Source organism: Varanus komodoensis, unplaced genomic scaffold (assembly GCF_004798865.1).
Source record: "Varanus komodoensis strain SLA01 unplaced genomic scaffold, ASM479886v1 scaffold32, whole genome shotgun sequence".
Taxonomy (NCBI): Eukaryota; Metazoa; Chordata; class Lepidosauria; order Squamata; family Varanidae; genus Varanus; species Varanus komodoensis.
Window position 1 is genome coordinate 20567427 of NW_025335798.1, and position 12525 is coordinate 20579951.

At 38.0% G+C, this 12525-nt stretch overlaps 1 protein-coding gene across 4 annotated transcripts in view; it reads left to right on the top strand.

The window, feature by feature from the left end:
• Window positions 1-12525, top strand: part of KYNU (kynureninase) — a 101381-nt gene that overhangs the window by 27462 nt on the left and 61394 nt on the right. For 3 of the 4 annotated variants that reach the window (XM_044438198.1, XM_044438197.1, XM_044438201.1), the window contains exon 4: window positions 7131-7213. The exons of the other annotated variant lie outside the window; for it this stretch is intronic. In XM_044438198.1, coding sequence (XP_044294133.1) covers window positions 7131-7213 — 83 coding nt within the window. The remainder of the gene's footprint in view (window positions 1-7130; window positions 7214-12525) is intronic. 4 annotated transcript variants of the gene reach the window in all.

Sequence of the window (12525 nt, forward strand, 5' to 3'; positions counted from 1 at the left end):
CTCGTCACCGCCCACCATCCCAATGATTCCCCACTAATAGTTACTCTCTGCTTTTGGTCAGTCAACCATGCCCTAATCCATCAGATAATGCATTGGTCCATCCCCAAACTCCTTAATTTCTTAATTAGGATATCATGGGACACTTTGTCAATGCCCTTGCTGAAGTGCAGGTAAACCACATCCGCTGCATCCCGTCCATCTAGCCACCTCAAAACCTTATCATAGAATTCCACAAGGTTTGTCAGGCAGGACCTGTTTTTGCAGAACAACAAAAACATAACAACAGCCATGCCCTCTCCAAAGTTGCACCTGCAACCCTGGAGCTGCAACTTGTGCAGAAAGAACCATGCCAGCTGTGAGGGTGGAGGAAAGTGGCTCCAAATTCAGAGTCCCAGTTCTGATCTCAGATAATTTTTCTGAAATTGAAACTGGTGTAAGTCCATTTCAGTAATGTTTTTACAGTTAGCAAAAGCTTATGGAGCATCACATGATTAGAACGAAGGATGTTGCTCCAGATATCTGCATTTAAATCTCTTTATGTCAATGTATGTAGATACATAGAGAGATAAACATACAGGAACACTTATGAATTTATATTGCTTGTCACAAAAGTATGAAAGCCACTAAATAATAATAAAGACTAATATAATTAATAATTCTTCTCCACTCTTGTGCTATGCTTTGTGTAATTAATATTATAGATGAATATGACTCTTTCATTCCACTCTTTTGCTAGTCTTTAAATGTTCATACTCTTCCTAAAATAAAATATTCTGCTATCCAAGGTTTATATCAGTTTTCCACAATAGCTTGGGAATTAGTTTTGAAATTGTGGATTAGAACTGCACGTGGGTGAGGGCAGCTGTCAGCAACTAAATTCAAAGGGGAAGTACATTGGAAAATACAAAAAGCAGGGAAATGGAAAATAGCATTCAGTGCTCTTTCATTCCACTATCTATAACTCATGGTTATTGAGTTCTTTCTTAAGTGCAAATTCTGTTAGAGTTTTTGAAGGATTAAGTGCAGAGAAATCTCTTTTAATTTTTCTTCACCTTTTGCATTTTCTCAACGTATGTCAGTGGTCTTAACCAAACAAACAACAACAAACATTCAAAACAGAAATTAGTTCTGAGAGTTTCATTCTCCCAGTCATAATTTTAATTTGTTCTCTGCAATTTTACAGTGTGCTTCAATTAATATCATATATTTTATTTAGCTTATAAACAAAAAAATCTATTGCTGCTGCTTCTGGTATTCTTTAGCATCTGCACACTATAGTACAGTCCTGAAAGCTGCACCAGAGCATATTTAACACAACTTGTAATTAACAAGATTCACATGACTGTTATTCACAGGATGCAGTCCCTGGAACAAAGATGGGTGAGGCTTTTCTCATAGCAAACACACATTCAATTTGTTTAGCAATAGCAAACATGAAAATGGTAAAAGCACAAGTCCTGGATGGATTGCCATTTGAGTGGTATAAAACATTTTCCAGTTCTCTGGCTCCCGTGCTTTACTGTTCAGGTTAGATTTGTATGTGGAACTTCTACAGCCTGAATTAGGACCTTGTCTAAGTCCCATCCTTCCCCAATGCACTTGACAGAGGTAGTAGACAAGTATGTCCTCTTCTGCACTGGTATTCCATTTATGCTTGGCACATCTGATTTGTGCTATTCAGAATTCATGGATTTGTCCATAAGGTGTTAAAAATAAACTTATTCGCTATGCTGATATTCTCCTGTTGCTTAGCTGGGAGCTCCAGTCCTCTCTTCTGGCTTTGATACAGACAATTACTGATTTTGAGCATTTGTCTGGTTATTCTGTTAACTGTTCAAAAAGTGGAACTCATGTCTGTTAGACATAATAGACCCCATAGGGTGTTCAGTAACTGTCATTTTAAAGTTTGGGAAGTGTTTATTACTTTTTTTGGAAATACTTATTCCTAAAGATATATCACAAATTCTTGAGTTAAATATAAGTTGATTAATGAGAAGTCAAGGAACATTGAAAGACTGGCATCCATAAAGTTAAGTCTAAGGGGTAGGTTAAATACCTTTAAAATGGAAGTATCACTTGGAATTGTTTATGCTTTATGCAGTATTCTTTTATTTATACCTGGCAGGTGTTTCCAAAAGTTTTGTTTTGGAAACTGTTTTGTGATTTACTCTACATAAATATCCTGGAATAGGATTAACTGTCAGCCAAGGAAGATTGATTTGGCCTCCCTAAGCTTTCCTTATACTATCAGCCTCTTTGTTGACTTGCATTACATTTTGTATTTTTCTGCTTAAATGAATTTCCTTTCCCTGGTCAGTTTTGGAATTTTCTTTACTGGATTGCCTTCCAAAGTAGACTGCATTGGGCTGCCATCATGCCAAAACAGATAATGTACCTCCTCCATTTGTGGCAGCTAGAAAGCTGTGAGGTGTATGTTCATGTCGGTTGTAGGTTGTTGTTTCTGTCTCTCTGATTTAAATGTTTTAATACTCTATTGTAAGCAGTGCTTTTTTTTGTCATAGAACGCACCGGAACAGAGTTCCGGCACCTTTTTTCAACAGATTTTCCAAGTTTAACTTTTGAAAATTTGATATTTGGGCCACGTGGATTTGAATCACCCTGTCAAACATAGCAGGTCATCGGCAAAATCTTTAAAACGGTGCATGCGGACTGCTTGTGTGTCGAATCCGATGCATGCATACTTTGTCCATGCTGGTTGTGATGGTGCTGCTCGGCTTGTGATTGGTCGTGTGGTCGCGTGCTGAGTGCTTACTGTGGGTGGCAACCATTATGTTTCATTACACAACTGACGTGTGTGTACAGTGATTGACTACATGTGAAAGGTAAATAATTTCATGGCATCTTTTTCTTACAAAAAAAGCACTGATTGTAAGAATGTGTTAAATACAGTCACATGTACAACCTTATTCATGCCTCTTTAAATAATACAATTAGAATGTTATATCTGTAACTAATTTGTCTATTTATATGCCAGATTAGAATCTGTTGCTCCAGAAATCAAGCTGATTAATTGGGAGTTGATATTCACCATTCTTTTCTGAGAATATGTTAAAAGTGGATACCAAGACAAAATTTTCTTTATCTCTTCACCAGTGCTATTCCTTACATTCTACTGAAGTATTTACTCAATTAGTGTCCTTTGTATTTTCCCAGCAATGGAAATCTTGATTCTACAAGCGCTGCCACTTTCTCTTTACAATACAACCTTTACTGTATCCTAAGAGCACTTAGAAGAATCGATTATCATTGTCTTGAAGAATCTGGTTAAATAAAAAAGCATATGTTTTAGTCATCTGTAAAACTGAAGAAAAATATGGTAGTGATAAGGTAGTAATATGGGAACCAAGATGACTTGTGAAACCAACCAAACTTTTAGTATTGGACAAGAGTCAAGGGCAAGAATATGGTCCTCACACTGCTATATGTCTGTACTGACTAGAAAACAGTGCCTTAAAACTATTAAAACAGTTCATAGATAGAACTTCTTTCCCACAACATTGCATATGATTCTGGAGAAACTGCAGCTTAAAGGTACTTGAACATATCTGGATCTTCTGTCTGATAATCGAAGCATTCTGGCATGACGTACTAAAGTGTTTGAATAGTGTTAACATGCCCCCCCCCCAAAAAAAACCTTCCTAATGAAACTGTATTGCTGTTTTCATTGTTTACTGGATAGAATAAGGGTTGTATTATACAGAGTTTGTGGCAACACTTGTAGAACCAAGTGTAATTATCTATCCCCTTCCTGTTAGAGATACAACACCACAGCATCCTTGAAGGATGCAGAACAGTTAAAGAATCAAATTCACTGTGCCTACACTATTATTTTCACCCTTCTGCTTTTTTCATTTGCAGTTACCTTCTCATCTCTTGAGGCTTCTCTTTATCTTGTATCTTCTTTGGATCTGTCTCACATACACAACTCTTCAACTCTTTGCAAAAATCTTGCATTTGCTCTGCAGTAGTTATCATTATTTTGCATTCAAGTCAGGCAATCCATTTAAAGAGAAATCCCCATGTAATGCCTGCTTTCTAAGAGCTTCTCTATATACTTCTGTTGTCTACTGATATTTTTAATTGACAAAAGTCCTAGAAAACTTCCACATTCTCCTTTTTAGACTGCGGGTCTTCTGCATCACTCAGTGCACAGAAAGTCGTCAATCTCATTGTGTATTAAGCAATCCTTGTAATAACACCTCTCCAATGGGCCCCATGTATTTGTTTAGGACCCATGTTATGAATTCTTCTCAGTCTCCTGATGTGATTTTGAATCCATTTCACCATTTTATCTTTTAAATCTTCCATCTCTTCTGCCTCTATGAAACCTCTCAGACAGACACTGAGACACTGATCATGATTTTCTTTTTCCATCAACCTTTCTCTTAAGTCATTTATGCCTTCTTCATCTCAAAAACCTTAGCCTTTTAGAGCCAAACCAAATCCAAGCCTCCACTTGCTATTTTTCTGTTTCTTTAGTATTTATGCTCATTTTGGCCAATGTCTCTTTTGCAGGTGTTAGAGCTATTTTCAAATCTGTTTTCCAGTCTTTCCTTAAATGTTCAAAAAGCTTTTTATATCTTTGTCAAGTTTGTTGGCCAATTTCATTTTCCTTCATCTCACTCTCTTCACCTTACCTGATGCTGTCTCTTCCACGTTTAGCAGATGATTCTGATAAATCAACACCTCAGTTTTGTTCCTGTTGCTTTTGGTTCTTCACTTTAGTTTCTACAAATATTATTGCTTCGATGTGTTGGCTTGAGTCATGTTTAGGTACTAAATACAGGCTGTCAGGGAACAGGGCAGTTCTGCTTTGCTGCCAGAGAGCCATGCCCCCCCTTTTCTCTTGACATTGCTTCTAATCCATTTTGACCATGTCCTGAGTTGACTTCTACATTTTGATAATCCTGATCAGTGCTGAATCTTGCACAAAATTACAGATGCCTAAGCATCAGGCACTTTAACTGGAAGTAGGGTTGCACTGTGCAATTCTTAAATACAGACTGATTTCATTTTGAAACTTCATAATCTTATATAAGCAAAAGTCGTGGTTAATCCCTTTCCTGAACATTGCTTAAAATGGCATATTTCTACTGCATAGTTTTGAAGTATTTTATGTCTTAACAAATTAATTTATTAATTTATAATTATAACTTTATGTCATTTGGAGACCATTTCCAGGACTTGTTTAAAAGACTTGTAGACCAGTCTTTGTTGAATAGATTCTGTGATGGTGAGCTACAAATATATTATAATATCTAATTAAACTATAACATTAACCATAACATGAGAAGCAAACTAAAAGCATAGAGTAAGGTAAGGAAGTTGTAAGTTAGCTTCCAGCATTTTCAGTTGAGCCTGAAAAAGAATAAGCAACTGGGGCTGTTCTTTTAAGTTTCTTTTAAGATAAAGTGGGCAAACTTGACTACACCAGTTGACATTCTAGCATCCATATTGAAACGTGCAGGTCTTCTGCAAGAGCAAGGGATCTGTGTTTATAAAACCATGCCTTACTGGATCAATGGACATATTTGGAATTTTGAAGGAAGTGTCATGGGTGCTATCAAAATAATTGCATAGCTGGTAATTAATAAAAAAACTCATTTCCAAGAAGGCATATTGGTGAGATAAAAGGAAAGCAACTTTCCCAAATAAAGGCAGATGTGGGGGCTGAGCTCCGCAACTGAATCCCAAAAATGATGGCACTGGAGAACAGCACTCCACATTGCAGCATGCTTGTGTTCATATTTTTAATGTTAACAAAATAACTTTTAAGTCTAGCAGGTGCAAAGGAAGGTGTACATTGGCATATTGGAGCCATTGAGCCCAGTGTTGGAAAGCCCAGCTTTACCGAAATCCAACTGGGACCAGAGCATGTATCACCATGTGTGTTAATTGTGTGTCTTAGCTTTAGAGAAATAATATATTAAAATGTTGTAAACATATTGCAGTGAAATAAAGATAGAAACTCTCTGGATGCTGGAAAAATAGTTTTAGTCCTTGAAGTAGCCCAGTGCATTTCAGCCCTGTATGATGTATGGGCTTTCTTCTGTGGTCAATATTAATAAATATGCCTCCAGAGATCTCAACAAACATTTATCTCCAAGATGAATCTTACTGCAGCTTGATCTAAAGGCTTGTCTGAATGACTGATACAATTTATGAAACTACATTATTGGTTGCTTTTTAAATTTCACCTTTTCAAGTTGTCTTTTGGGTTCCTAGGAGTAACACACAGCTGAATACAGAGGGATCTACTTCTGTAAAAGCATGCCTAGGTTTGTGAGGTTGCGGTCCCCTGCTCTCCTAGGGCTGTCCACAGTCTTGGGATTGGGTGGGGAGAAGAATCTGAAAAACACTGTGGGTCCAGGTCAGTCTCCAAGGGATCATAGGATTGCTTGTTAAAAGTTAATGTATTTTTATTTTACTGTACAAAATTATTTTCTAGTGCCTAGCAAATTCTTCATGTACAGAGATCACTACCTTGTTTTTGAACCCAATTAAAACCACCATTCTTTTTTTCCATTTGACCATCCAAATTCACCATTAAATATGAAGATCTGTCTCTGGGCATGACAGATCAATACCGGCTGATAGCCAGAGGTCTCTCATTACATCCTGGGGGCAACATGGACAGCCAAGTAAGTTTGAAGTCAAAACCATGACTGTCTCCTTTTGCATTCAGACTCTAGCTGGCCCAGTTGAATCAGAGCAAGAGGAGAAATAAGCAGAAATGAAGCTAACTGAGTATTAGATGTTAGGCTGCATTCTTTTTTTTTTTTTTCTTTTTGGACAAAATAAAGAGATAAGTTCTCCTTATCTGCTTTTTGAATACTGCAGCAATTTGTTTGTTAGTTTGTTTTTTTGTTCTAGCCAAGTAGAAAGTATCTTATTATGCTCTGTCCTAGCTTGTTGACATGATTTTGTCCAAATGCTATCCCACACTATACTAGATAATGGTAGATGTATTGCTTGTTTGCTGTGACTGCACCCAGTCCACTAACACAATTTCGTTTATCTTCTCTGCACATCACAATCACTACTGTGTTCTCACTGTTACCACCATGCCAAAGAGATTTGGATATGGATTGCCATCTGTTCTTTTTCAGGGGCGTTCATGGTCATTTCAATGGTAAGCGACCTTGGGCTTTAGGAGATGAATGCATCGTGGAGCTTATGGCTGATATTGTGGGTAAGAGAAGACAAATCACTTGTAGCCTTAAAAAAAAATCTTTCAAAGGTCCTGGACCTCTCTCCTCTCGCCACCACAATTGCTTCCTAAAAAGTATTAGATGTAACATTGTATTTTAAATCTGAATATCTAATGCTGACAGTAATATATGACCAAAAATATATCAAGAAACTATATATCAAGAACAGTGCTGGGCTCTGGAATTGCCGTAAAATACTTGGTCTAGAGCATTATACCAGAAGAAACTTGGCAAGTCTGCAAATGTCTTTCATATCACAATGAGCACATTACTATTCCTTTAGTTTACAAAGCAATGACTGCTGTTTCATGATAATGGCTAATTACTATTAAGGGAGCCAAATGTTTACAAATCTTAATAGAACAGAATTTCTTGAAATTTACTATTAACTGTCGGATTTTCTAAATAATTTACAAGGAAGGCCAGGGAATGTGAATAGTTAAACTGCAAAGTACATCACAAACAATATTCGATAGATCATGGTAACAGTTGCCCATTTGTATTACCCAAGGTCCGAAAAACAAACAAACCAAGCACCTGGAGATGTGCTCACTATCAAGGGTAAAGTTTATATTGTATATTCCCAGTCAGAAATGATTGGCGTATGAATGATATGAAAACCGTATCCTCAGTGTACCTTGAAGGACATTTCAAAGCATACAGAAAAACTTGACTGTGCTGGGGGAAGGATAGCACAGAAACCTTCTAACATCTGGGTTTGTGTGACAGGGTCCAGTTATTTTTGTTGTTGATAAAAGTATATATGATGATTTCTGTAACTATTCAAAGGCAAAAATTGGCAAATGGAAACCTGTCTTCAAGACAATGTTTCAACAAATCTGTCTTGCACACATATTGCTATTCATGCAGTTCTTGTAACTGAACCAGGTAAAAGACTACCAGGACTAAGACATTTCATATTCGCACCATTGTTTATATAGCTTGATACAGATAAAATGATGAATAGAATGAAGTATGGATTCCTTTCCAAAACAAGAGCTTCTGTTCCTTTTCTCTGATACATGTGCTTTTATCCATACTTCCAGATGGCAATGCCTGAACAAGTAGACAACTGTATATTGGGGCTCTTTTTTGCTTTAATCTGCCAAATAATATAATGCATACCATGGATAATTAGGAATGGATGACTTTGTTTGCCTGGTTGTCAGCTAAGCTTACATTACTGCTGTGGAATGGAAATTCATGGAGTCATTGCACTGTGTTTGTTAGAAGAGATTTACCTTCAATGGGAATAAAATGTGGTAACTTTCTGAATGTCTGATAGAACAATAGTTCAACAGATGAAAAAGAAAACACCATGCAAACCTGTTTTGGGCTCTCTGCTTCAATTTTTCCAATATGTAGTTTATTTGTGTGTGTATAATTTATTCACAGATTCAGTCATATTATACTTGCTGGTCAGTTAACTCATCCAGACCCTCCACATAAGGCAGGAAATCGCTGTATATTATATTTGTAGGCAAGTCCACCCCTCACAGTATGCAGATGACCCTTTGAAGATCTGCTGGGGTCTGGGCTCCGAACAATGGCCTGAGTGGAATGCACACTACTGAATGAGTAGTAGAGAAGGGTAGTTCGCATAGCAGTCAGTGTAGCGCCTCTCTGGGAAGTTCTGCCTTCCTTGACTTGGCCATAATGACCATCTGGCATCTTCCTCACACCAACGTCAGGATTGACAACCTCAGACATGGGGCCATATCTGTCTCCCAGGTAGCCACGTCCTGTACCATTGGCCCCATACCTTTCCTCTGACCACTGATCATTTAGTGATTTCTCAGCTTCTGTGTGGATTTTTGCATCTTGCAAGGCTGAAATGATTTTCCTAATGCTTCATGGCTGGTGGTAAGTATTTTAACGTAAAATATGCAGATATGTGACTCCACACATTTTAGTTTTGGTGCTGCCCACCACAGGAGGCTCATTGAAAGCTTTTTCGAAATTGAATTTGATTCTCAGGCTGAAAGAGATTCTCCATTCCTGCCATCAGTGATTATTTTCATCGTATGTCTAGGAGTTCCTCCAGCCACTGCAATGCTGGATCTGGCTTGTGTGTTCTTGCATGCCCTTCTCGTGTTCCTTCCTGTGTGGCCAGCATGATCTCTGAATGTGAACGCAATGGAGAGAATCCTCTGGAACTGAGAGGCTTCCTTTCCCAGTTCCTTTTGGACTGCTTGCTCCATCAAGAGACAGAGTTGTCCAGTCTCTGTGGCCAAGTGTGCCATACTCCATTCCCTGCTGCGGGATTGCCTTCTGGTCTTCAGCAAAGTCTTTGTAAAGCTATTGTTCCCAAAGACAAGCAGGGTCCCCAAAATAGCAATGGTAACCAAGAAGATAGGGAGACAAGAGAGAACAGCATAGCAAGAAACAAAGCAATTACTGGCTGTGAATACAACACGAGAAAATTTAATGTAAAATCTGCTAGACAGCCAATAAATCTGTTTTACACTTAGCTTGTTTCCCTGGTTAGAAAAAAAAATCTAGTTATTTTAATATCTGGGACCCACATATGCAGCTAAACCATTTGACATTTCTCAAATAAAAGGAGAACAGTAAAATAAAAATAAAACTTGTATCTAATTTTTTGCATTGTACCTACAGAATTCAGGTGCCCTCCTTTAATACAAGTGATTTTTTTAGAATTTATTGGAGCGTTTATCCACCCTTTCTCATGTCCGGGGTGTCAGCTCAGTGGTGCCCTTTCGCTGCCCTTGGCATTGCAGATCTTTATGTAGAAGCCTGTTCGTATTCTCTAGAATGAGGTTCCATATTGTACACACTCCGCAGCTGAAACTGTGAATAAAGGTCTGCACATTTTAAACCTGTTTTCCTGTCTTCAGGCATTATCTCATAGCACTATTTCAGACCAGAAGCTACTGAGTTTGCTATTCTGTTCAAACCCTCATGACCTCCACCTCCTAGCCCAAGTGGCTGTAAAAGTGAGTTGTGACTTGTTGCTTGGCATTAGCATCCAAGTCTTACGATTTTATGGTAGCAAATTTAACTTTGTTGATTCCTCATGTTAATATAATATCCTCTTTTTCCTCAACTGGAACAAATTACGTTCTCAAAAATTCCAGATTCTGATCGTATGGTAGCAGCCTCACCTGGGAATCAGCTACCTCTTTTTCCTTTAAAGTAAAAAGAGAAATGCAACAAGGGCAAATATAAGATAAAATGTGATTACAATACTCTTTGCTCAGGGTAGTATTTAAGATTAATATGTATTGTTTCCAGTAATATGTAGCACTGTTATGTGGAGGGCTAAAAAAGTAGTCTGTTCTCCTGGTAAATTTGACTTGAGAGAATAAACTATTTTTTGTAGGTGGCTTTCTTGTTAATGTTTTATACTTTATAGAGGAGGAGGAACTGCTGGAGCTGGGTCCGCAGAACAAAAAGTGCAGGTTGCCTTGTGGGATTTATTCTGGAAGAGAATCAAGGCAGTAAATTGTGTTTCTTTTGGCCATTTAAAGGTTTATGGCTCTATAACACCTTGCTTATTAAATGCGCACACATTTTCTTGTTAAATAAATGCTGCAATAGTAAATACATTGCAAAATGCAGAGCCAAGGTCACCAGAGGCCTAGATTCCAGTTACCTCCCTGCCCCCTAGTTCCAACACTGAACAATGTAACAGGGGAATAGAAATTCTCCTTTTTCCTTCTGCACTTTATTAATGCATTACAACCTGGGTAGTATCAGCTTCTCAGGGAATAAGATTAACTCTGTTGCTCATCTTGTGCTCAGCCAGGTCTGTACTGAAGACAGAATGAATACTGAACTGATTTGCAGGGACTGGAGGCTAAGAGCTGTTTGAAATATCCAAACATATTTTTATATCCACCCTTTTACTCTACTTCACACACACACTTCTGACAAGAGTTTGGCTGTTGTTGCACTAACCGTCTGACACAACACACTCTTTTCCAAAATTACAGTGGGAGCAGTGGCAGGGACATAAACCCTGCTTTTTTCCATTATAAAGAAGATTTATCAGGAAGGACTTACGGACATTTATGCTGCCCAGAATATGTGTTGCTGAGTAATGAGACAGAGAAAGAAAACTTCATTTTGTCTACTGGATACTTGTCTTTGAATATTGTAATAGATTAATTGGATCACAGAAGCATCATTTCCGAAATGCAGTGCAGGCTATGAAGAATAACGATTTTCCTAGGGCATAGATAAGGTTTGTTTTGTGGGCACTGAAATCCAATAAAGAAAAGCTTTTAATAATTATATAATTTACAAGGGACCAAGGCTTACATGACAAATGTGGTGTCATATTCAATCTAGAATATTGGCATGCATCTAAAGGTGAACTTCAGATTAAACATTTATTTTTGTTCAATGCTTTTGAACTGTAGCTGAAAAAGCAGTTATAGTTATACTTTGAATATACTTTGAAAAAGGATCAATCAGGTTATAAAAGGACCATAATATGGGTCTTACATTTCACCAGGTTGAGATGATTGTAGTATATACATTTCAAGAGTTAACATTTTTGACCCCTGGTAGAATAGGAAAAGGGGACGTAGGAGTTGCTACCACACTTATTTGGGATACGCATTTCCATATACATCTGCAAGGTTTTTTTTTCTTTGTTCAGGAAATATGCCCTTTCAGAAAACAATGACTTTGGAAAATGTAGCTCAGATGTGCTGAGGGAACTGCAACTGTACCCTGGAGCTGTTGTCCTGAAAAAATGGACTGCTGCTCTTTGAGAGAGCTGATCCAGACATGAACGGGTTTACCTGAATACACAGGAACACAAAGTTTGGACAGTAGGGTGCCTTTGTAGGGTAATTGGGGACCAACAGAGACAAGATCTAAGTTTTTCTGGAAGGAGCTTTATTGAAGCAATATAACACAATGGCAAGATACTGGTTTATTGTTGACGGCTGTCCCAGAAATTAGAGTAAGAAAGACAGGGGGATGAGAAGTGTGGGCGCCAGGGAGGCTGCATGGTGATTGCTTCAGCTTTGAAGACAAGAAAGGAGGGAGAACTGCAGGGGAAATGAAAAGCTGATAAGAGAGAGACTACCCTTCCTTACATTATACTGTGAGAGCAGAGGACCTTCATGTCAGGGTAACATTTAAGCAAACATTTTGCCTTGCAGAGTCCACTGGAAGTGTAGAAGAAAATTATTCAAAGCTTTGGGAGACTGCAATAGGCAGGTCACCACTCAGCAACCTGTTATCTGTTTAATACATGCAAAATGTATTTGTATGATTCACATCTCTTAATTTGGCTTTGTGGGTGCAGAGAGTATAA